The following is a 22,208-nucleotide window of genomic DNA, read 5'->3' as shown; positions in this document are numbered from 1 at the left end:
TCTCTCTCTCTCCCTCCCTCTCACACACAGACCGTCCCTCCCCCTCTCCTCTCCTCTCTTGCCCCCATCCCTCCCTCCCTAGCTTTCAGGCTATAGGGCTAGCTGCTACAGTAATTGAATGCTCAGGTTTCACACTTTCAGCTGCAGGGCTGAGAAACATGGCAGTGGAGGAGGCAGCAGACTATTTGGCAGAAGTAAGTCTTTACTGTCTGTACTTTTATTGGGAAGTTATTGTAGCTCTCTGACTGTACACAGACTTAACCTCCTCTCTCCTGCTACATTACATTAATGCTAACAAGATTGGGGAATTTATAGGATTTAGTGATGTTGTACCGGATCCTGAGATGGGAAATTATCGGATGAGATGGGACATTATAGGTTGGAGGTGGTGGTGGCGGTGGGGGGGTCGTTGATGGGACGGGTCGCAGTGGCAACTCTGCTGCACCACTCTGCGGCAGTGTGTGTGTGTGTGTGTCTGGATGTGTGTGTGTATACGCCTGTGTGTGTGCTGGCATTCTTCACTCTGATTGTACATTTATAAATTCCTGTTGATTATTTGTCCTGTACATACAATGTTGTGTGTATACACTGGATTCACAGTGATGTGAATGGAAGCACCTGACCTTGGACAGTGGCGCATGCTCTGTGTGTGTGTGTTTGTTTTTGTGGTAAAAGGTGAATAACTTAATAAAGGGCAGAACATAGGAAGTAAAAATTAAATGAAGAGGAGAGAGACTGACGTAAGAAATTGACGTTTTCGATTAGCTAATTTTCTCATTAACTTAAATCCACTCAGTGAGGCAGATGTTCATTACCCCTCCTTAACCTGGTGATATGTGATATACAGTATGCAGTATATGCTAGCTCATGATTGGCTTACCGCTTGACCTAAGCAGCAGTTTAATGGTAGTTAAGCAGGTTTTAAACAGATATTAGCTGGATTTTTTGGAACATTTGTTTTACCTGCAAATATAAACTAGAAGAATGTAAATCTAATGTACTTTCTGTTAAATGTAACTTGTAATTAGTTAAACTAACTAATGTAAAACTAGTTGTACTAGATGTATCTGACTAACATTCTCTGGTCCCTCAGCGTCGTCGTTGGTTGCAGGGGGCAGCTCCCATGTTGGAATGTGTGTAACTGTATGAGTGTGAAGCAGTGTGTTCTGGAAAAAGAGCGACTGTAGCATTCTTTGCATATCTCTCATGGATAAATAAAGTTACACTGGAATGACACTTCAGCCAAAGCTGAACATGTCTCCCCTCTGTTGTTATAACCCCCGAAAGACGTCATTCAACTTAAATGACACAAATCTAAGGCTGGATTTATTTCTCAGTCATCAGAAAATAAGATTAGAAATATGAATCTGGTGTCTTTACAGTATATGTGCTCATGTTGTCACCATTAACTCCATTTAACTGTTAGTGTGTCCAACAGTCCCACGTGTCCACCAAATGACATGCAAATCTGCCCATGTTTTTGGAAATATGACCTGTTGTGAACTCAAAGCTTAAAACAAAGCTTACAAAATCAGTTCATTGCTTTGAGCCCAGCTACTGCCACTAAACCCCTTTGTTGTTGTTGTTGTTCTCTCGCTCTGGTTCTTTCTTTCAAGATTGTTGGAACTGTAAATCTAGTGAACCAGCCTGCGTTTCCACCAGTTTTTAGTTAAACCATTATAATCAGGGATGCAGCATCAACAGAGGGCGTTGTACAATGCACAACAACCTGTAGAATATGACACTCCCACTTTGGTTCCAGTTGGGAACCAACTTTTTGGTTTTGGAACCAATTTATTTATGGTTGAAATGCTCAAAAAGGTTCAAAACTAGGTGCGAGAACTGGAACAGAGCTGGTTCCATGTTGGTGGAAAAGGCCTGTTTGTGACAGCAGCATGGGTAGTTTTATGATGTTAGGCAGTGGCCCCCAGTTACTGATGAAGGTACCTAATATGGACAGCCATCTTAGCAACAGAAGTTTGTTCGCTACTTTGTATCCACCCATATTGTGGTGTACTGACAATGATTTTCACTATCAATTAATTGCTTATTGTTTGATCTAAAAATGTCCAAAACTAGTAAATAGTCTATAAATTGTTGTTTTGTCTCACAGTCTAAAGCCTGGAGATATTCAGTTTACTGCAGTATCTCATGAGAGAAGCTGGAATCAGTGCATGTCTGACATTATTATTGGATCTACAGGATTGATCAACTTATCATTTAAAGTTCTGCGTTCATAATCGAAGAACTGTTCAATGTGGACACAGGAAGAGATAAGAGATAAACAACATAGTGACAACTGCATTCCTCACGCTCACACCAACCAGTGTGGCACTTAGAGCTGCAGCAACCTGAGAGGCATGATAATGAATACAGTGGACGCTGGGCATTGCAGGCATTCACTTGAACAGAAGACATTTTTTATTGATTCTAATTCTGTAGTCGAATGGCCTCCGTGGAGTCAGTGACATCCCTGTGTGCATATGTACTGTACATGTATGTACTGTACAGTCGTGTATGGTTATTGCATGGTTGCAGGGAAGCTATAATACACTTTCTTTTTCTCTCTTTATCAGCTCATATCATATTTTCTTGTCATATTTTTCCTTTTTTTGAGATAATACAGTGACACGAAACAGTAAATAAGGGTTTAATCGCTCACTCAGGCTTGTAAATATAGTGGCACTGTTGTAAAGCAGTTACCTGTCAGACATACTGAAAGTCCATGACCCTTTTTTTTTTTTTTATCTCTGGCTGTCGTTAAAACATCCACTACATATGTATAAGCAGTTCTCTACGTCAGTGATTTGCAATATTTTATCAGCAATGAACCCCCTGACCAGTGCAAATCTGTTAACACAGCGCTGCAGCATCAGTGTTTAGTCTTTTATAGTTTTTTAAAAAGTGACTTAAAGACTCAGGACTATCTTCAGTCTGATTGATTGTCATATAATGAAAATATAAAGGCAGTGACAAGTTGTGGTCTGGCAAGACCTTGTGTTCATTGTTGTGTGATTTGTAGTTATTGGTGTCAGGTTTACTGAACTGGGAAATACTAAGCTGGACTTCAGCACTCTTTGGGCCAGCGTGCTTTCTGAGAGCGTGGTGCTTTGAACTGGAATTCTGATAATGCTCTGAGTTATGAGCAGCCAGGCCCGGTGCCACATTTAACTTAAAAGGCTTGGCATTGTGCCTTACAGCCCTTCTCAGGGTTCAAAAAAACCTCCTCAGCACACTGCCCTTCAAGGCGTACTGCTTTCAGAAAACAGTGGCAGGAACCATCTTCATCCTTTATTTTTAATCAGAAACCTAAGTGATACTTTTCCTTTTTTTCCACCACTTGTGTTGCTAAGCTTGGCTTAATTATTACCATATGAATTGTCAGTATAAACTGATATTGAGGGCAGGATTTTCATTTATGTTTACGTGAACATACAGCACGTGCTATATGTGAGTTGCACTTGTCATTCAGTTTACACTCCTACTGTATGTGTAGGAGTACTAAAAATGATGTTTTTGTGTATTTACTGGTGGTGATCATTACACTCTATTGAGAATCTCTCAGTCGTGTATATTTTCACAGGTCCACAGGTTCAGTTATTTGCTTTGGTTGATGCTTTCCTGCAACGTGATAATATGCTACACAGAGTCATGTGACACAGAAGCTAAGAGTAGCTTAGCCCTCCATCTGCAGGATGTCATGATGTTTCTACAGCAGAGATCAGCCTTTACGTTCAACCGTTGGCCCAAGTTTATTTTTCAGAAACGCTCTCTTCATGTGTGGGCTGTAACAGATGTCACAAAGTCATTGTTATCTGCAGTAGATTGATGAAAATAACATAGACTTTTTGATGTTAACTAGGAAGAGGGGTTGTGGCAATGTCCTACTTCAGTGTTGGTGATTTCTGTTTCGTTTGGTTGCACATTTGTGTGTGCAGTTTAATAGATTTGTCTCAGCAAGGTCAGACAAGCAATAAGGATGTAGTGACACTGCAGAGAGATAGCCATTAATGAAGTCACAAGATTCAAAAACATTTCCAAAGGCTGCAGTGCAGTAATAGTTATAATAGTAATAACAAGGTTTGCAGTATACTCACAGTGACATTTAATAAACTTGTGTGCCTGATGGTCGCAGCCTGGCGTCCGGTAAGCCCCCCAGTCTCTGCCCCACAGCATGGGTGCTGACACTAGAAACACCCCCTGTGTTTGTGTGCGTGTGATGATGAACTCAGATAAGGTCCATTCACTAAGTGGGAAATGAGCTCAGCGATCAGCTTTAGCCAACAGTTTGTCTACAATAACAAAGATCATGGTGCAGTGAGCATGACAAGACTTTCTGTAACACGAGACAATTCTTTAAATTACAGACAAAGCCTATGTGTTCCTCTGGAAAATCCAACATAATGTCATGCTATATGTTATGATGTTTTTAATGCTGAAATGCTAGAACGTTAGCATTTTACTGTAGGGTTTCCACTCTGGGGCTTTTATGGCTGCAATTTCCAAGATGTGTTTTGCATCACTTTACACATTACCCCCCGAAGCCAGCATGCCATATTTGGCAGGTTTGGAAACTTTCGGATCTCCACCAGAATTTAAAATATAGTTCTGTAGATTTGAACAGCATATGGCTGCACAGCACAAGTTTGAAATGTCTAGCTCACTGGCTTTCTACTGGTATCTACAAAGACTATGTCATTTTTGAATTAAGAAAAAACACATTCTTCCTCTTACAAATGGAAAGTTGAAGTCAAAACACAGGATTTAGCTCAGTTCAGGGCTTCTGCTGCTACAGCCTTACTCTGGTATGGCCATTAGCTTTTAGTGGCTAATGTTAGTGTAGTGCTGTGTAACTGACTAGAACATTTTTTTTTTATATATATATTATTTTTTATAACTTGTTCTTTGTTTTTTTTTTCATTTGTTGTTTGGCTGTGCTGTATCAAAGCCCAACAAACACAAAGGTTTGTGACTGAGTTATTAAGCGAGTGCCGAAGTTTCTGCGTTGGTCGTTGCTCTTTCAGAATGAATAGGCGCAAACAGTCTGGGGCCTTACACCGGGACACTGTGTCGAGCCTAAACATAAGGCTTTACAGCGAGGCACGGGCAGCCAACTGCCTCCTCTGCAGATGGTTGGCTGTATGCCGCCACTTCCTGTATCCATTTTCAGATTAAAAGTCCTCTAGCGCTTCATATGGTCCAGCCAAATACAAGTCTTGGTGGAGGTTGGAGGTTCTTCAAAAACAAAAAGTTATATAAATGTTATTTTCTTTGAATATATATATTTATATCATCTAGTTAATAGTAAGTTATTATTACATACTGTATGCTTTAATAATAATTTTCTTGATAGAGACCTGATACTTCTGTTGTACGTTTTAATTGTGTTATATAATGCAAAATGCAAAATTATTTTTTACCTGCGAATGCGAGTAGTGTCTGCAGTCTTCTTTCCAAATTCTACCAAGTCAGTAGAACAAATCTGTCTTGAGCAATATACAATAGAAAATATGTTACAAATGTCCCTCTTTTTTGAGTGCTGTCTCTACTTATTTCTGGTTTATTTTCAATTTATTTTGGTTTGGTAAGGAAAACATTAAGTATGTCACTCCCTCAACTTGGTTGCGCTCAATGTTGCTAGCCTGGAAATTTTTCAGACCCTCTGAGCAACTTTAGGTCTAAAAAGCCACTAGTGACTATGTCATTTTCCCCCAGTGGAAGCTATCCTTTTCACTACTACTGTAAAATGTATATTCTAATTGGTAGGTGAGTTTAAAGTCAGTAAACAGTAAGCAACCAAAACAAAATGAGTGGAGAGGCAACTATTATCTCGGGGGAATCACAGACTGTTAAAATGGTCATCAAAAGTCGTACTAGTCTGCAATTTTTCATAAATATCATAGAATTGTGGAAAATTTACTCTATACTATATACTCTCATTTGGACCCCCCTTTAATTTCATGGTTACGGCCTTGTGATCAACTCAGTCATGTCATGTTGTGACAGCAGGACAGTGAGACGACATGGTTTGATTGTCTTTTAGTGTATGAATCAAAGTGAAATAGTATTTGGTGTCAACAGAATTATTATTGGACTTTTAATATTAGTAATATTAGCATCGCCTTGTAGCCCGTTCAAACACAAAGTGTGCTTCTTACCAGTGTCAGTGATAGCTCAATGTGATTGTAGTTTAGTGAATTACCTTTATAGGAAAGTAAATGTATGTTCAGTATCCTGTATCAGATGCAGTGTTTGTGTGTGAGAGTGGCTGAATGATTTACACCATCAGCCTGTTACTATAATGCCTCTTCTATGCGTGAATGCTTTCTAGAGAATATTGTAGGTTAATCAGCACATGAGCAAGGGGTAATTGGAGAGTGCTTATCCTTTGTACTGTGCGCGGATCTGTTTGACTACATGGGTGTGGCAGACTGTAGCACTGCGCTGCAATCATGAAATCAGAGACACACTCCCGGAGACTGTCTGCCTCCCTGCCTCCTGTTTTTCATCTCTTCACCTCCCCTCCACGCTCTCTGTCATTCTGCTTCAACATCCCACTCCACTACTGATGTACTGTCTGTCACTCTGTCTACACAGACCGCCTGCATTCATCCACTTCCAGCCACACCCTGAAATCCTCGCACACAGACACAGACACGCACATGTGCACACACAGCATATTTAGTTCCCTCTCACAGAATCCTCGGTTCTGCTTGATAATGGTCTGTGACTCTAGTTGCGACGGGTTGATTGCAAATTGCTCTGTTTTTGTGGCTGCTGCTCCCCTGGAGGCTGGTGCATGCAGTCTGTGTTTGTGTTTGTCCCAATTACGCTGCCTTTTGGAAAAATATAAACAATTTTTGGGATGCTGACAGCACCCAGTAGTCAGGAGTTACCTCCATGTGCAGTCAGAATAAAAAGAAACTGTTTTTCATTTGTCAGTGGATGTGATCTTTTTCTGCTAATGGTTATAATTTCCACGAAGGCTGCATAATATGGTAAATAAATATGGTATTGTGATTATTTAGATAGATACTGCGATTACAATCATTAGTCACATATACTAGGAATGGTCATTTTTGCGTCACAATTTAAATTTTCACAAAAAAAAAGTCCTGATGGTGTGACATTTGTTTGAGTTTTTACCAAAAAAAACCAGGCCATCTCTGCAGAACTACAGTACTTCACTATAATGTTATTTAATATTTCCACTGGTGATTGAGGCGGGGGCATCCCGTTCCGGTCCCCCCTATTTTAGGCTTTATTTTAGTTTAATTTTCTTACTAAAATCTCTCTGAACATTCTTCTCTTACTGTCCAGTCACACAGTTCAGTTGAGAGAAGAGAGAAAGTAATGTTGATATTCAGAAGCAAGGTTTACATACATTTCCATTTATTCATCCACTGTTATCATGGGAAGCACCAATTTCATCATAATTTATTTTCCTTTAAATATTCTGCTTTGCTTGTAGCTTAATGCAAAGAGTTAACTGTATCTACAAAAAAGCAAACCTTCTTATCAATCAGATATAGTAAATCCCTTGGTTGCGGGCTTGGATTTGGCAGGCTGGTTATTCTTGGCTTGGTGTTGTTTAACTAAGCAGGCAAGACTGTGTTCTCACTTTCTTTCACCCTCAAACCTTCAAATGTTTTCTTATTTTGGCTCTTATTCAGCTTCTGCTTGCTCTCAAAGGGCTTGCCATAGAAAATTTACCCTATTTTACCAGCTAATAACATACAAGCCTTGAAGGGTTTATTCAACTTATCTCTCATTGCAGGGATCCATACAAATGCTATGACACATAAAGCTTCTGACTAATACTGCAATATTTTATATTATTTCCAAAATAACAAATAGCCTAGAACAAGCAAGGTATTAAAAATATGTAATTACTTGTTTAAAAATAATTCACGCTTTTTCTATGCACATTGACAGAGCAACAGCTTTAGTATTTTATAATTTATTTAGTGTCTTTTTAATTACAGACCATCCATGTTGATCTCCTCTGGTTTTCGTGTACCTGCAGTAACCTTTCTCATCAGCTCACTGTGGCTGAGTGGCGTTAACCAACCTGTTCCCTCTCTCTGTGTCTTCCCGCAGACGGATGTTAATGCCTGTTATCTGCGATCAGCTCGGGCCGGGAACCTAGAGAAAGCTTTGGACTACCTGAAGAATGGAGTCGACATCAATATTTGCAATCAGGTAAGCTTGCTACCGTGTAATCCTCAGAAAACAAGTGCACATAATAGTAAGCAGTGTTTGGATAGCACAGTGAAGCTGCCAGTAAAGACTGCAGATCTTAAGGTGTAAAGGAAATTCAATGATTTCTCCTTAAACACATTATACATGTGATAAAACAGTTGTTGAAAATATTCTAAAAGAATGTGAACTATGTACTAAATTGTGGAGTTTGACCGTTTTTCTCTTTTTACCGAGTTTGGGTTCAGGATTTTGTGGGCGCGGCTAAAAGTCATAAGCATAAGCCCGCCTCTAACGCTGTAACAGCATAAAATTGTACTACTAAAACATCAAAACATCCATAAAACACTGTTCTGCAGAAAAATCCAATTCTCCACTGTCCATGGCTAAATACAGTGCTTTCATGTCACACTATTGCCCTCACTGAAACTATAAACTCAGCTGAAAATTGAATATTTATTCAAATTCTGGCTAAATTATTTTATGTGTTGGGAAGTAAGGAAGTACAAATACTTTGTTACTACTTACAGGTATGTGTGCTTTACTTGAGTATTTAATTTTCTGACAACTTTCTACCAATAGATCCTCCTAAATGTCACACACTGGACCTCTGTAAGATATTCTACATTTTTCTTCTTGTTAACAAATCCAATGAACCAACAATGAATTGATCCTACCACTAACAAATACTGTGGTGTGTATTCAAATCCTGCTGTTTCCTTTTCCAGCCTATTCCATCCAGAACTCCACTGTTGTCCAAAAGCTATTAAAAACACATCAGTGATTCCTTCATTTCCTGCAATTGAGTTTGACTGAATCCTCCTCATGTATTAAATCTGCTGCTGAAAATAATCCCCAGTAAACATATTAATTAGTCCGATTTGCAAAAAACTCCAGTGCCGTACTCAGAGAGTATTAAGAGATGGACTAACACGTTGTTGGTATTGGTCTTTTCATGGGATTTGTGGACAATAACAAAAAATATAGAATAACAGTAGCCTAATACTTAAATAAATAGTGTCGTTACCAAATTTTTACAGTTGTTGGGGGCGTATTTTATGTACAACGGTCAGTATTACTAACTAAAAGTGTGAGGATCTATTTAAAGAAGGGTGCAATATATAGAGAAGGTTTAATCTCTCCTCATGTCTTGTTTTTAAAAGCTCTCTGTGAATTCTCTCTCTCTCCAGAATGGTCTAAATGCACTCCATCTGGCCTCGAAGGAGGGCCATGTGGAAGTGGTGGCTGAGCTCATCAAGCACGGTGCCAATGTGGACGCAGCTACCAAGGTGTGTGCCACCCAAGAGTCTCACACACATGCACACACACACACACACACACAGGCACACTGGCTCACAATGTATGCATGAATTCACACACACACGCACACTGTAGTTTGCTTTGTCAGCGCCTTCCCAAAGTCACATTGCTTGAGCAGCACTAAAGGAGATGAATGGCTGTGTGTTAGCAGGGAGGTTGAGTGAACTGATTTAGTGAAAGGAAATAGTCTATCTTGTCATGTGCACGACAGTGTTTACCACATAAATGTTTCTCGGCTAGACGCTATATTTCAATTATGTGACAGTGAAACTCTACTGGAACCAGTAGTGATGTAATTCCTTGCAGTAAACGTATCCATCAAGATGAAAAGTAATTTAATTTTTATAAAGCTGTGGTTGTGTCGCCAGTTAGTTCCTCTTCTGGAGCTGGTTGCACCAAACATTAAAAAATGTTAATATGCTAATGTGAATGCAAAGTAATGTGCTAAAAGAAGAGTAAATATAGACTTACACTGTTGCCAGGAACACAACTCCAAATAAATAATAATGTTGCCTCTATATGCTGGATATGTTAATTGACTCGCTAGGTGAGGAAGCTAACGTTAGCTAATATCCGACCAGAGTAAAGCAGCTAATATGAAATGTGGTAAAACTATCTGATCAAAATGCTGTTTATTAATGATGTAAATTGGGAATATTTTAAATTACATCTCACCAAATTAACACAAAACAAATCTTACAAAACATTGTGATAATAACAGCAGGCTAAATGACTGTTGGTGAACACAGTGCTTAGCATTTAGCAGCTGAAGAACCAGATATTTACTCTGTGAAGTTGTGGATACCAAAAATATAGCTAAAATGAGAGTGAATATTGGACCAGGTATCCAGAAACAGGACTCCAAATGAATGCTAAAGTTGCTTTGTGTCTGCTGGACGTATAAATAGGCAACTGTTTGCCAACAAGTTTACCATATCAGCTTTATAGGATGATAAAATGTCAGTATTACGTTCACAGCTTTTTTCCACTGCCAAAAAAACAGTTCCCGGAGTTTTGAGTGCATATGGACACGTTAGAGAAGGAAGCAGAGGTTGAAACCCCAGTTTTGCACCACTGCTGCACATTCTGATTTTATTCTTTATTCTGGTGACCGTTTATTCGTTGTTAAGTTCAGTAAACATACATATTCAGGCAAGTTCAAGTGACCTGAGTTGTTGTACAGATAAAGAGGAGAGGTGAACCCTTAGAGGAAAGGGAGATACAGGAGTTCAGATTCAGGAATGAAGGGAGATTTATATATGTGGAGTTTCCAGTGGCAGCAGGAATGAATACATGGTAACAGCTGCTGCTATAGCTCACACACATGCAACAGGTGCATCCATTAGAGCAGTAGTTCCCCAAGCTTTTCCCTCAAGGGACCCCTTTTCTATCATTAACTAAACTGACAACCCCTGACTAAATTAAATATCGGATGGATATTTCGCATTATAGTCAATGCAATGCATATCAGTAACAGTAGAGAACAACTGTAAAAAAGTGAACACATTATCTGCAAGAAGTTTGTGTAAAATGTGTGATTTGGATGAATTTCGAGCAGATTATTTCCTGTAAATTTTCTGTCTCTTTTGTATATTTTTTAATTTTTTAATTTTGATAGGCTGTTTTTTGACGAATTCAGTTCTTTTTTAGTTCTTTTAGCTCTTTGGTTTTTGGCCTTTTTACTGCAGGACAATGAGATATAGGGCTGTTATGTATATTTTTAGAGGTTAGAGGTTCAGTATATGCAACTCATTCTCATACCAACTCCGTACCTCACTTTTTTCAACAACCTGTCCTTTTTTTGTTGTTACCCCCCCCCCCCCCTCCACTCTCCCAGCCTTTGATTCACATGGACAGAAATGTGTTGAAGATAATTTAATAAGTTTCAAATGTTTTTCCTTCTTTTTCCAAACAGAAAGGAAACACAGCCCTCCACATAGCTTCCCTTGCTGGGCAGACAGATGTGGTGAAGGAACTCGTCACCCACAGTGCCAACGTCAATGCACAGTCCCAGGTAAAGCAACACCCACACACACACACACAAAGCTGTCCAAGTGTGAAATTATCTTTGTTGGAAATCCGTATACAACTATTGTACACACTGTGTCCGTGTGTGTGTGTGTGTGTGTGTGTGTGTGCTGACGGTTGAATGTGGGCCAGGAAGCACTGCAGAGCTGCTGACACAGCACACACATACACACACAGACACTGCTCTGGTCACCACAGCAACCATAATAATGTCAACGTCAAAGCCTTGAGCTGTGGAGATTAAGTTGCTATTGATGAGCTATAACCTTGGTGCTGTACTGAAACTCATTCAATCTTTAGTTTCTAAAGTCGAATCTTTGTTTTTTTTTTTGTTTTTTAAGCATCAGATTACAGTACACAGGAAAGAATATATCAGGGACAGCTCATATTATAAATTACATATATACATTATGTTATGTATATTACTGTGCTGTATTACTTTGTATGGATTAAACAAATGAGAAATAAAGTTTAAAATCAAAGGCGCTGGTCAGGGTTATTGTAGTTAACTAAAACTAAACTAAAAACTAAAACTAGCTGTGAATACAGAACATTTTTGTTAACTGAAATAAAAATAAAAAAACGATGAAAAAATAATAATGGTAACTAATAACTAAAACACTAAAATTAATAAAAACTAAACTGAAATGACAAATCTATAATAACTCTGGTGCTGGTGACATAACCAAGCTAGCTCTTTCACCCCTGCCTCTTAATGCTAAGATGAGCTTCTTGTTATATCTTCAAAATCACTTTATAGACACAAAAGTGGGAAGGGAAAGAAAGGGAAGAGGGTTCCCTAAACTATTTCTTTAACATTGGAAATCACAGTCTCTGACTGTATTTAGTTATCCAGTATATAAAAAGTGTTTTGTGAAATGTGCTGCTTAAAAAAGATGCTCAATTATTCACAAAGGATTGCAGTCTTTAATCCGTAGTTTTATTGTTTTCTTTAAAGCTCATAGTTTTAAATACTCACTGTGTCCTTGGCCATAGTTGCATATTTACTGTGCGGTTTAAATCTTATAATGTATGAGAAAGTGTTTGTGGAGGACCAAAACTGCCAAACATAGATGGTAAATAGATCCATATAATAGTATAATAAAGCAGAATTTTGTTTTAAAAAAAATAAAAAAAATAAGGAAATACAAAAAAATAAATGTTTGGGGAAATAAATGGCGGAAAATGCTAAAGGTAAGGTTAATTGTATTATTATTTATTTTATACTTTTTTGCATTTAATAGCATATGAATGTACTTTTTTGGGGGGCGGGGTGGATTTTGGCAGTCTTGGTCCTCCATAAACTATAAGAGGAGAGCTGTTGGTGCATTGACAGCAGTGTAAATACAGAGAAGAGTGAGGGAGGAGGAGGAGATTTTTTGCATGCTGAAGTGATTTTTCGGTCCTTGTGTTGCTATGGAGATGTGTTTTCTCGGCATTGTTCTAGTGTTGCACCACACACACACACACACACACACACAAACACACACACAGAGACCTTTTCAGCTCAGATCAGCTTTTATCTGTGCTGTTATCAGGTGTGAGGTATGTACGGAGGTGACAGTATGTACTCAATGATAAGTCCGCTTTAAAAGTACATTCAGTTGCAGAGTTCAGAAAAAATGGGGACGTCTGTTTTTGGCTGACCCAGTAAATTAAATACCTGACAAATCAAGGTACTTTATCACATTAATGCAAAAATGTTGTAAATCCAATATTGCCATGATGCAATCCTGCTTATTGATTCTCAACACAGGCAGCAATCACCTAATGCAAGCAGACAAACCAATAGGACAGATCTTCATAGTCAGCTTGGCATTTATTGTTTTTTTTTTATACAGGAACATAAGTTTTGTTCTTTTGGTTTTGATTTCTGGACGAGGTTGAGAAGAAAAGCTGTTATAATATTACTTTTGAAAAGAGTAATGAGTAATAAATAAAAAAAATTTGAGTAACAAGCCCAACACTGATTATGAAATACTGGTAGTTATCTTAAAATTCTGAGTAGGGGCGTTCCCTAATAGGGGGCTGGGGAGGCACTGACCTAATGCATCTATTGGTACCAACCAGGCTGTGCTAGCTGGAACAAAATAACGCTCCAAAAATAGGCATTTTAGCAATTAAAAAACTGGCATGGCCATTTTCAAAAGGGTCGCTTGACCTTATTTATACCAGAGGCAATGTTTTGCATGTGGTATAACTGTGTTGTTTTTGCCTAGTATGTGAATATTTCTGCATGCCGGAGTCCCTAAACAGTACTGGAACTGCATAAATTGGGTATGACTGGAAAGCTCAGCCACATGCTTCATGCCACCCCTGCATAAGTCAGTTCCCAGCTTGCGCCCCCTCAAAAAAGTCTGGAAATGCCCCTGATTCTGAGATCTGTTTTTTTCTTCGTTGAATGCAGTGTTCCTCCATAGATTATGACTTCATAGAAGATTCAATAATGTTCAGCTTCCTTGAGTAGAACAGAGAGGAGACCAACACCATGCTCACAATTGCAGGTCTGATTCAATGTTTTGTTTTCCAGAATGGCTTCACTCCGCTGTACATGGCGGCGCAGGAGAACCACATGGATGTGGTGCAGTTCTTATTGGACAACGGCTCCAGTCAGAGCATCGCCACCGAGGTAACGAGCACAAACAGATGCATACACACTCTACGCCTGTTTGCACACACACTCATGAGCCCATGACAGCTTCTAATAGCTACCCTTTATCCTGGCCCCCGTTTAGCCTCGCAGTAATTACACTGCAGCATTATGACTGTTACGGCCAACAGATTCCTTGTTGCAAATGGTAAATAGGTGCCTGCCAGCATGCAGCGGATCCTTCAGGATGCATATGAAGGCATTGTTTACTATTATGCAAGGGCTCAAAATTAATGAAAGGTCACTGTTTTCATAGATGAATCTGTTGACTAAATGGTAAAAAGAGTGAATAGAGGTGAAGGAGGGAGTCAGCAGGAGAGCCGGCGACAGCAGCATGGCGATGTTTTCATTCAGAGTGACCTTGGCTGTCTTCAGCTGCTACAGAGGGAGGAACTAGTGCCGTTACAGACCATCTGAGGCGTGAGCGAGTGTTACCCTGCCAGCGAGTCAGTACAGTCCATCATCTGCTGTAGTACCGGCAGACGGCCAACTGCCACTGAAGTGTGACAAGCACATCCTCATTCCGGTCAGACCCCTCCGTCTAAAGAGCGTTTATGAGACCAGACCATATGTAGAATTTACAGCATTTTTTATTCAGTTAGATTTTCACATTGTACTTTAGTGTTATGTGTTCTGTGGTGTAACAGCAAGTAAGGGATCATGTAACAGAGTCACAGGGTTGATCATTTCCATAGTCCAGCAGCTACTGTCGGGCTTTTGGTCTGGTTTTAAAATTGTAATATTATTGACAATATTGATACAGTGCCAACACCATAGCAATATTTCCAAATTTCTTACTTTGCAGAATCAGTAACAAAACCTTTTTTTTTTTATTAATGCTAGCACACTATTTTATCTCTAACATGACTTATCTGTTATTATTGTTGTAGTCTAATATTTGCCAATTTTTTATTTGAATTAGGAACTATCTAATCAAAAAATAAATAAACAAGATTATGAACAACTTTCTGCACTTGGCTGTGTACAGTTTTCAGTACTTGGTGCTATGGACACATTTCTGACAAAAAAGCAGCCTGAATTTTGAAAAAGAAGTCACCAAATCCTAGCCTTTTTTTAATGATTTGATTAGGATCCCCATTAGCTAATGCAGAATATCAGCTACTCTGGGGTCCACACAAAGCATTAAGAAAACAAAAACATAACAAAAACATGATAACAGATAAGATATTTACATTCAAAACACTACATATTAAAGTATTTTTCCTTTAAAACATATTACTATACACAACTTCTTCATACATTCTTCTAAATATTAATTTACACTGAATTCATAAGCACTGAATATACATACAACATAATTATATACATATTGTCACACTTCTACAAAAAGACGATTGATTCCATACCCAGTCTGTGACTCTCAGCCGTAGACTTTTTCATTCCTACTGAAGAAATACATCTTTAAAAGCCGCTCACATAGATAGTTTAATTGTATTTAGGGAAGTGTCTTTCGTTGTCTTAATTAAATAATCAAATCAAACCAGAAAACAGAAGTAGCTACACCTGCTGTTTTCTGAATATACAATTAAAGCTGCATCTATTTGTACATCAGTGTGGTGTACTGGTTTACAGAGCTTTGTCTTTGACAGTTCATTTTTCTTGTTCCTCCTCCTCAGTTCACCTTCTCTTTCCTTCCTCCTTTTGTCTGCCTCTTTCTCCTCTCACCACATATCGCCGTTCTCCTTCTTTTCCTCCTCCAGTCAGAGACGGAGTGAATTATTCATGCGGGGAAATATATATCCATGTTTGAAGCAACTCCCGGTGTTTAATAATTCATATTTAACCGTTTCAGTAGAGCATGAGGCAGAAGAAATCAGAGCTCTCCCCCTTTTTGTTTATCGTTTATCTGCATATTTTTTATTGCATTTATTGTATTTTTGGGCTTTAAATTACATATTTAAACTGTCATTGTACCACAGTACAAAGTGCAAAAATATACAGCAGCAATATCCACATTTGACCTCAATATTTTCTTTATGATTTGAATCTACACTTTTAAGTATATGAATATGAATTTGCAGTATTTATGTTAGCAGTCCTGTTACAATGAAAATAAGTTGTCATGTAATATGTACATAGCGCCATACTTTCTAATTTGTGTGACTTAATTTAAGGTTTTTAGCTCATCTTGTTTCAGCGAGGCAAAATTATGCTGTCTCACTGTGAGTTTTAAAGCTTGAAGATAAAGATCAAAAGCCTTCTTTTAGAGCCTTTGTTGTCTCTTGAAGTATTTTTAGGACATTAAGCGGACTTCGTGTCTTTTCCTGAATCCATAACGAGGCAGATGAAACAGGAGGGTAGTGCTTTGGGATGGCTTATGACTTTTAAAAATTCTTAAAAAGACAAAATTTATGCATGCTTGTGTGCCGGTGGGTGTGGGTATCTCTGTGTTTGTGTGTGTCTTGCGGAGATGCTTGCAGATCTGATTATGAATGTGTGTGTTAGCGTGCATGTTTGTTTGTTTCTCGCCGGTTGCAGTTTTGTGTGTGAGCTCTGCAGGATCTCTGCGGGGACGTTCTGCTTTGATGTGTGGGTGTGTAGTGATGCTGAGTTGGTTTTATGCAGACAGTCGACGTCCTGTGTAAACATGCGCCTGTGCAGTGTGAACACACACACACACACACACACACACACCCATCCTTGTCTTTGATGATTCATGGATACTGCTGCTAGTAGCCTCTGCTGTGTCTCTCATTTATTATATTGAGTGTGTGAATGCATACGCGTAGATGCGTTTCTTCTTGTTTGCCTCTTAGTTTGAGCTAAATTTCCTTTCGATCTGTCCTTGAGAGACACTGAACCTGACACTGAGCACTTAAACAATCTTTAGTGCATTAGCTAAAATGCCTGAATTGCCAAATGGATTACCCTGTGCTTGTTAAGCCCCTCTCAGACATGCATCCCTTTACGTTAATCTGATGGCAATTTAACATCTCATGACTGAATAAGCACCCTGGTCACTTTCACGTGAGCTGCCATTTAGTATCCGTCTGACTGTTTCTGGTGGTTCACAGGATGGTTTCACTCCTCTGGCGGTGGCGTTGCAGCAGGGCCACGACCAGGTGGTTTCCCTCCTGCTGGAAAACGACACCAAGGGGAAGGTTCGCCTGCCAGCGCTTCACATCGCAGCGCGGAAAGATGACACCAAGGCCGCTGCGCTCCTCCTCCAAAACGACCACAACGCTGACGTGGAGTCCAAGGTACGCTCTCTGTACGATAGGCAGGACTGCATTTCCCACCATTCCCTGCTGCCAGAGAGGAAGGGGTTTTATTCTGTTTAAGATACTAACCTGCTTATATTCCTAGCCCTATGATACCTTCTGGGAACTATTGGCATGACTTCAGGTTACCTCTGTCACTGAACCGGCGTCGGCGAGTTAGCGGTGTGCTATAGGTATAGGGAATAAATGTTGGAACATATAAGATATCACATGTTAATTAATTTGCTTTTTATGTGCTGGTAGGCGGGTTTTGTTGCCTTTGTACAGGCTAACTGTTTCCACCTATTGCCAGTCTTTGTGCTAAGCTAAGTTAGCCAGCTCTAGACATGAGAGTGGTGTTGATGTAACTCTCTGCAAGAAAGCGAACACAAATGTTTCTTAAAATGTCAATTTTTTTTACTTTAAATGGAATCATGTTACCTTACCTTTGCCTTTTACTATGGAAGGACGGGGGGGAGTTTAATTATCTTAACTTAGTATCCCTCAAAGTCCAGATGAGTGAAAACAGGAGCTGCTAAAATTGTTGAGTCGCCTTCAGTTATTACAGTACACTACTCAGCGGTGAGTAATTGGCTTTGTTTTGCCCTGTACACTCTGTGTTTTCCTAAAAATGAATAACATTAATCAACTATTAAATATTAAATATGCCAACAGAGGACTGTGCTCTTAAAGAAGTGGTTCTCAAACTGTGGGGCATAGAGCCACTGCAGGTGGGGCTTGGCTGACCAGAGGAAAAATAAAGTTGTGAAACTAAGTTCAATGAATATGATTTATGCTGGGAAAATAAATGAACAAGAGTTTGCTGATTTGTGCTGACCTTTATTTCACTAAAATGGGGGCATGTCAAAAAAAGTTAACCTACATCTTCGTCTATTTACCCAAAATCGTCGTAAGAGAAGGAAACACACATGTAGCACTCTCGCAAACACCGGTTCAGTGAATTTCAGTGAAACATTTTCTGCCATTATGTTTTTTTATTGTGACCTTTATCCCACTTTTTGTTGGTCTGGAATATAGATTATAGAATAATAAGATTAAGAAATCATCAGCCTTAAACATGTTTTCTGTAGCACAAAAATACAACAAGCGTTCACATTTTAAATAAAAGTCTTTACATGTGTCACGATCTATGTACGACTCAGAGAAAGAACAGGGAAGTCTTCTTTGTCTATCTTTGTTAGTTGAAGACACTAATACAGATATGTTGTCAGTGTAGAACATATAACAGACTATAAGGGAGAGTCTCAGTCCATTATCCAGTTGTGTGTTTCCTCTGTGTTTCAGTTGTTTTCATTGTCTCCGACTACATTCTCATGTACCCATCATACAGCTTCGTGCAACCATGGTGTTGGTGTTGCTGTTGTAGTTGTTGTGGTGCACTAACCACCCCATTCTCTCCCTCCTCCTCCTCCTCCTCCCAATATTCGTTCCTCTTTCTTACCCTACTGCTTCCCCCGTTTTCCTTTTTCCCTTCTAGATGATGGTGAATAGAACAACAGAGGTACATCTTCTCTTCTGTTCTCTTCTGTTCTCTTCTTCTCTCTTCTCCTCTCCTCTCCTCTCCTCTCCTCTCCTCTCCTCTCCTCTCCTCTCTTCTGTCATTGTTCACTCACAGTCACCATTTGCAAAGCCAAAGCCTTCTGTCTGCTAGCATGAACGCTAAATGCTGGCATGAATGCCTTTGCTGCTGACAGCTCCTCACCTGTGTGCCTGTTTTTTAAGCCTGCATCGCATTTCGACTTCCTGCTTTGTGTGAATCCAGTGGCTTGCTGCTTTTGGTCAGAGATGAAATAAATAACAGTAGACATATACCTAGATCTTTTAAAACCATTTTCCCTTCATTATGTGTAGACTAAACTAGATATTTTAGTGTACTGTAAATTCTCATGTAATAGCAGGGGGCCAAAGCCAGCACTAATTCCATCAGTACAACAACAGTCATGTTATATTTACCACTTTTGCTCTTCTGGTTTCTATTGTGTCCATTTTTAGTAGAAAATTACAGAGTTTTTAGTTTGAAACTCTCCCAGTTTACTGCCTTCACCGTCATGAGCCAAACTGAAAGTCATATTCAGGGGTGTTTTCAGACTTTTTTGATTGGGGTGGCATAAATGGGGCACTGACTTATGCAGGATTGGCATGAAGTATGTATCTCAGATTTCCATTCATTCCCAATTTATGCAATTACAATAGTGTTTGGAGACCCCAGTATGGTGTAACTATTTAAATACAGTAGGCTATACAAATTGAATACATTACATTTATACCACGTGCAAAAAACTGCATGGTTTTTGTCCAAAAAATGCATGTCTGCAAAGGGGAGACTCATGGGTACCCATACAACCCATTTTCATTCAGAGATCTTGAGGTCAGAGGTCAAGGGATCCCTTTGAAGGTTTTGAACCCTATTTTAAACATAAATACCTGTTTCATACACACATTAATTCCAGTTTTACCAACCAATATTAAGTTGCTGTCAATGAAACTCAGCACTACATGTAGATTTTTTTTTTTTTTTTAAATCTTCCCAGTAACTGGATAGAAAGAATACTTTGTCTGCCCGAATCAGCTGGAAGTGCTGAGCTGCATTCACTGTTGAGTTAAAGTTGAAAAGACTGGAATTAATTAGTGAGAATGACATGACTGTTGTTGTTGTGATGGATTTACATAAATAATACGGAATTTATCGAGACAGCAGGTAAACAAGGAAGAAGTTTTGAGTTTGCATTAACTGGGGAGCCGGTAAAATAAGAAATAAAAGCCTGTCTCTAATATAAACCTGTTCCAAATAAAAGCCTGGCTCTCTGCCACTGAGGTAAATAAAGGCCAGTTTTTAAGAGTATTTGAGAGACATAGTAGTTAATCTTATCCAGTGGAATAGCTGCTACAGCAAAAAAATCAAAAGCCTAATTTACATTCAAATCGATTTAAGGATTTTTCTTCACAGACCTCCTGAAGGTCTAACACATAGTGTCTAGTGCAAAAATATGTATAATATTTCAAGAGACTTCATTCCTGATGCATTTTCCTGCTATCCACTTCTGGATCTATCATTAAACAGTACTACTGGTAGATCTCAGTTGTTACTTTCTGGTCAAGCTGCAACGTGTATAAGCTGGACATACTACCCCCTGTCTTTAAATGTTATTTTAAACCTGACTATACTCTCAGCTAAGCCCAGCCTTAATAAAGACGTACTGCTGAGCCTTAAATGAATATTTGGACGTTTTTGGGAAATACTCTTATTTGCTTTCTTGCTGTGAAAAATCAATATCACTCTGATATCTGTGTGGTAAATATGAAGAAAAAGCAGCAGTCAGTTAGCTTAGCTTAGCATAAAGACTGGAGACATGGGAAAACAACTAGCCTGGCTCTCTCCAAAGGTAACAAATTCTGCCTGAAAGCACCTAGAAAGTTCACTTATTAACACATTTTATCTTGTTTGTCTCCATCTGCCTCACAATGAGGATAAGGATACAGGAAGTCCCTAACTTTCCTCAGTTTTTTTTGTGCTAAAGCTAAGCTAACCAGCTGCTGGCTGCAGCTTCATATTTACAATATAGACATGAGAGTGGTATTGATCTTTCTGCAATAGCACAAATAAGTGAAAATGTTTGCCAAAATTTGAACTATTCCTTTAATATCTTTGTAGAAGAAACAACATTTTATAATAATTATGAACTTGAATCATAAAAAGTGATTTTCTATCTGTATGGTTTGGCCAGAAAATGACTGGTGCGCATTGCTCGTGAGTGCCACATCATTTAACCCTCACCCTTTAGGTTTTTGTCCTCATTTAATGTAAATGGTTCAGTACTTGTCTGCGTTCCTCTCATGTCTTGGTATGATCAAGAAACATTAAATTACGTATTACCGTAGAGCCAGCTAACATGGCAGCCAACATGACGCAAGCTGTGTCAGGTTGCAGTGCATTTTATTCAAAGCAAGAACTCACCGCAGAACATCAGAGTTTGCATCCGCTAGCCTTGTTGTCTTTGGCTGTTTCAGAATATACTAGTACAGGTTTTTATCTTTTCCCCCTTGACTTCTCTTTTCCATTCACAGTTCTGTAATGTGATCCTACTCGAGTTACAATAATATTTGTGACATCCAACTAGAAAAAAGTGCTATTGTTCCTTGCACTGCTTGAGTGATTGCTTTTGATGCACATGGTCTTGAATATTAGATTTATTCCAGTGTCGTATATCCTGCAAATTGCTAATGTCTAAAGTAGCATAAATTAAATTTGGTCGCGCACAGGATCATCTGTCTCTCATCCAGCTGTCAGTGAGAGGAAAAACTGGCTGAAGTGGAGCTTTAGCATGCCGATAGATTGTATTTAATTGCGTTTTTTAACAAACATGAGCCTGACATTGTGCTGACTGTCCTGTGAGATAATGCTAATTACTGTCACTGTGCCCAGAAAGCGGTTTAATCCACTTTCAATAGAACAGCTCCTTGATTTCACTCTCAGTGACATGATCAATAGCATGTTGACCTTTCCTGTTTGATGCTTTGGAAAAGTTACTTATTTGCTTATTTTTACCAGTTAATACTGATCTAATTATGGTGTATTTATGTGCTGGATGAAGAGATTTGTCCTGGTTACTTTGACATCTTAATGTTTTTTTTTACCTACTGTTAGGCCTCTGAAGTGATGGCGTCTTTAAAGCAGCCTTTTCAGAACTATTAAATCGAGGGGTGTAAGAAAATATTGGACACTATTGTATCGCCATATTTGTTTTGTGATATTATATCGATCCTCAGAA

At 38.9% G+C, this 22,208-nt stretch overlaps 1 protein-coding gene across 1 annotated transcript in view; it reads left to right on the top strand.

Annotated features, from left to right (window-relative positions):
* Positions 1 to 22,208, top strand: part of LOC118326109 (ankyrin-3-like) — a gene marked incomplete in the record, with an annotated part of 136,512 nt that overhangs the window by 53,568 nt on the left and 60,736 nt on the right. Inside the window, 6 exon segments of the mRNA XM_035659026.1 lie at positions 8,101 to 8,202; positions 9,390 to 9,488; positions 11,435 to 11,533; positions 14,078 to 14,176; positions 17,233 to 17,418; positions 18,917 to 18,940. Coding sequence (XP_035514919.1) covers positions 8,101 to 8,202; positions 9,390 to 9,488; positions 11,435 to 11,533; positions 14,078 to 14,176; positions 17,233 to 17,418; positions 18,917 to 18,940 — 609 coding nt within the window.

The sequence above is a fragment of the Morone saxatilis genome, unplaced genomic scaffold (genome assembly GCF_004916995.1).
Source record: "Morone saxatilis isolate NCDOM2014 unplaced genomic scaffold, NCSU_SB_2.0 Contig1, whole genome shotgun sequence".
NCBI lineage: Eukaryota > Metazoa > Chordata > Actinopteri > Moronidae > Morone > Morone saxatilis.
The sequence above is the reverse complement of the archived record's forward strand: the minus strand, read 5'-3'. Positions and strand labels throughout refer to the sequence as shown.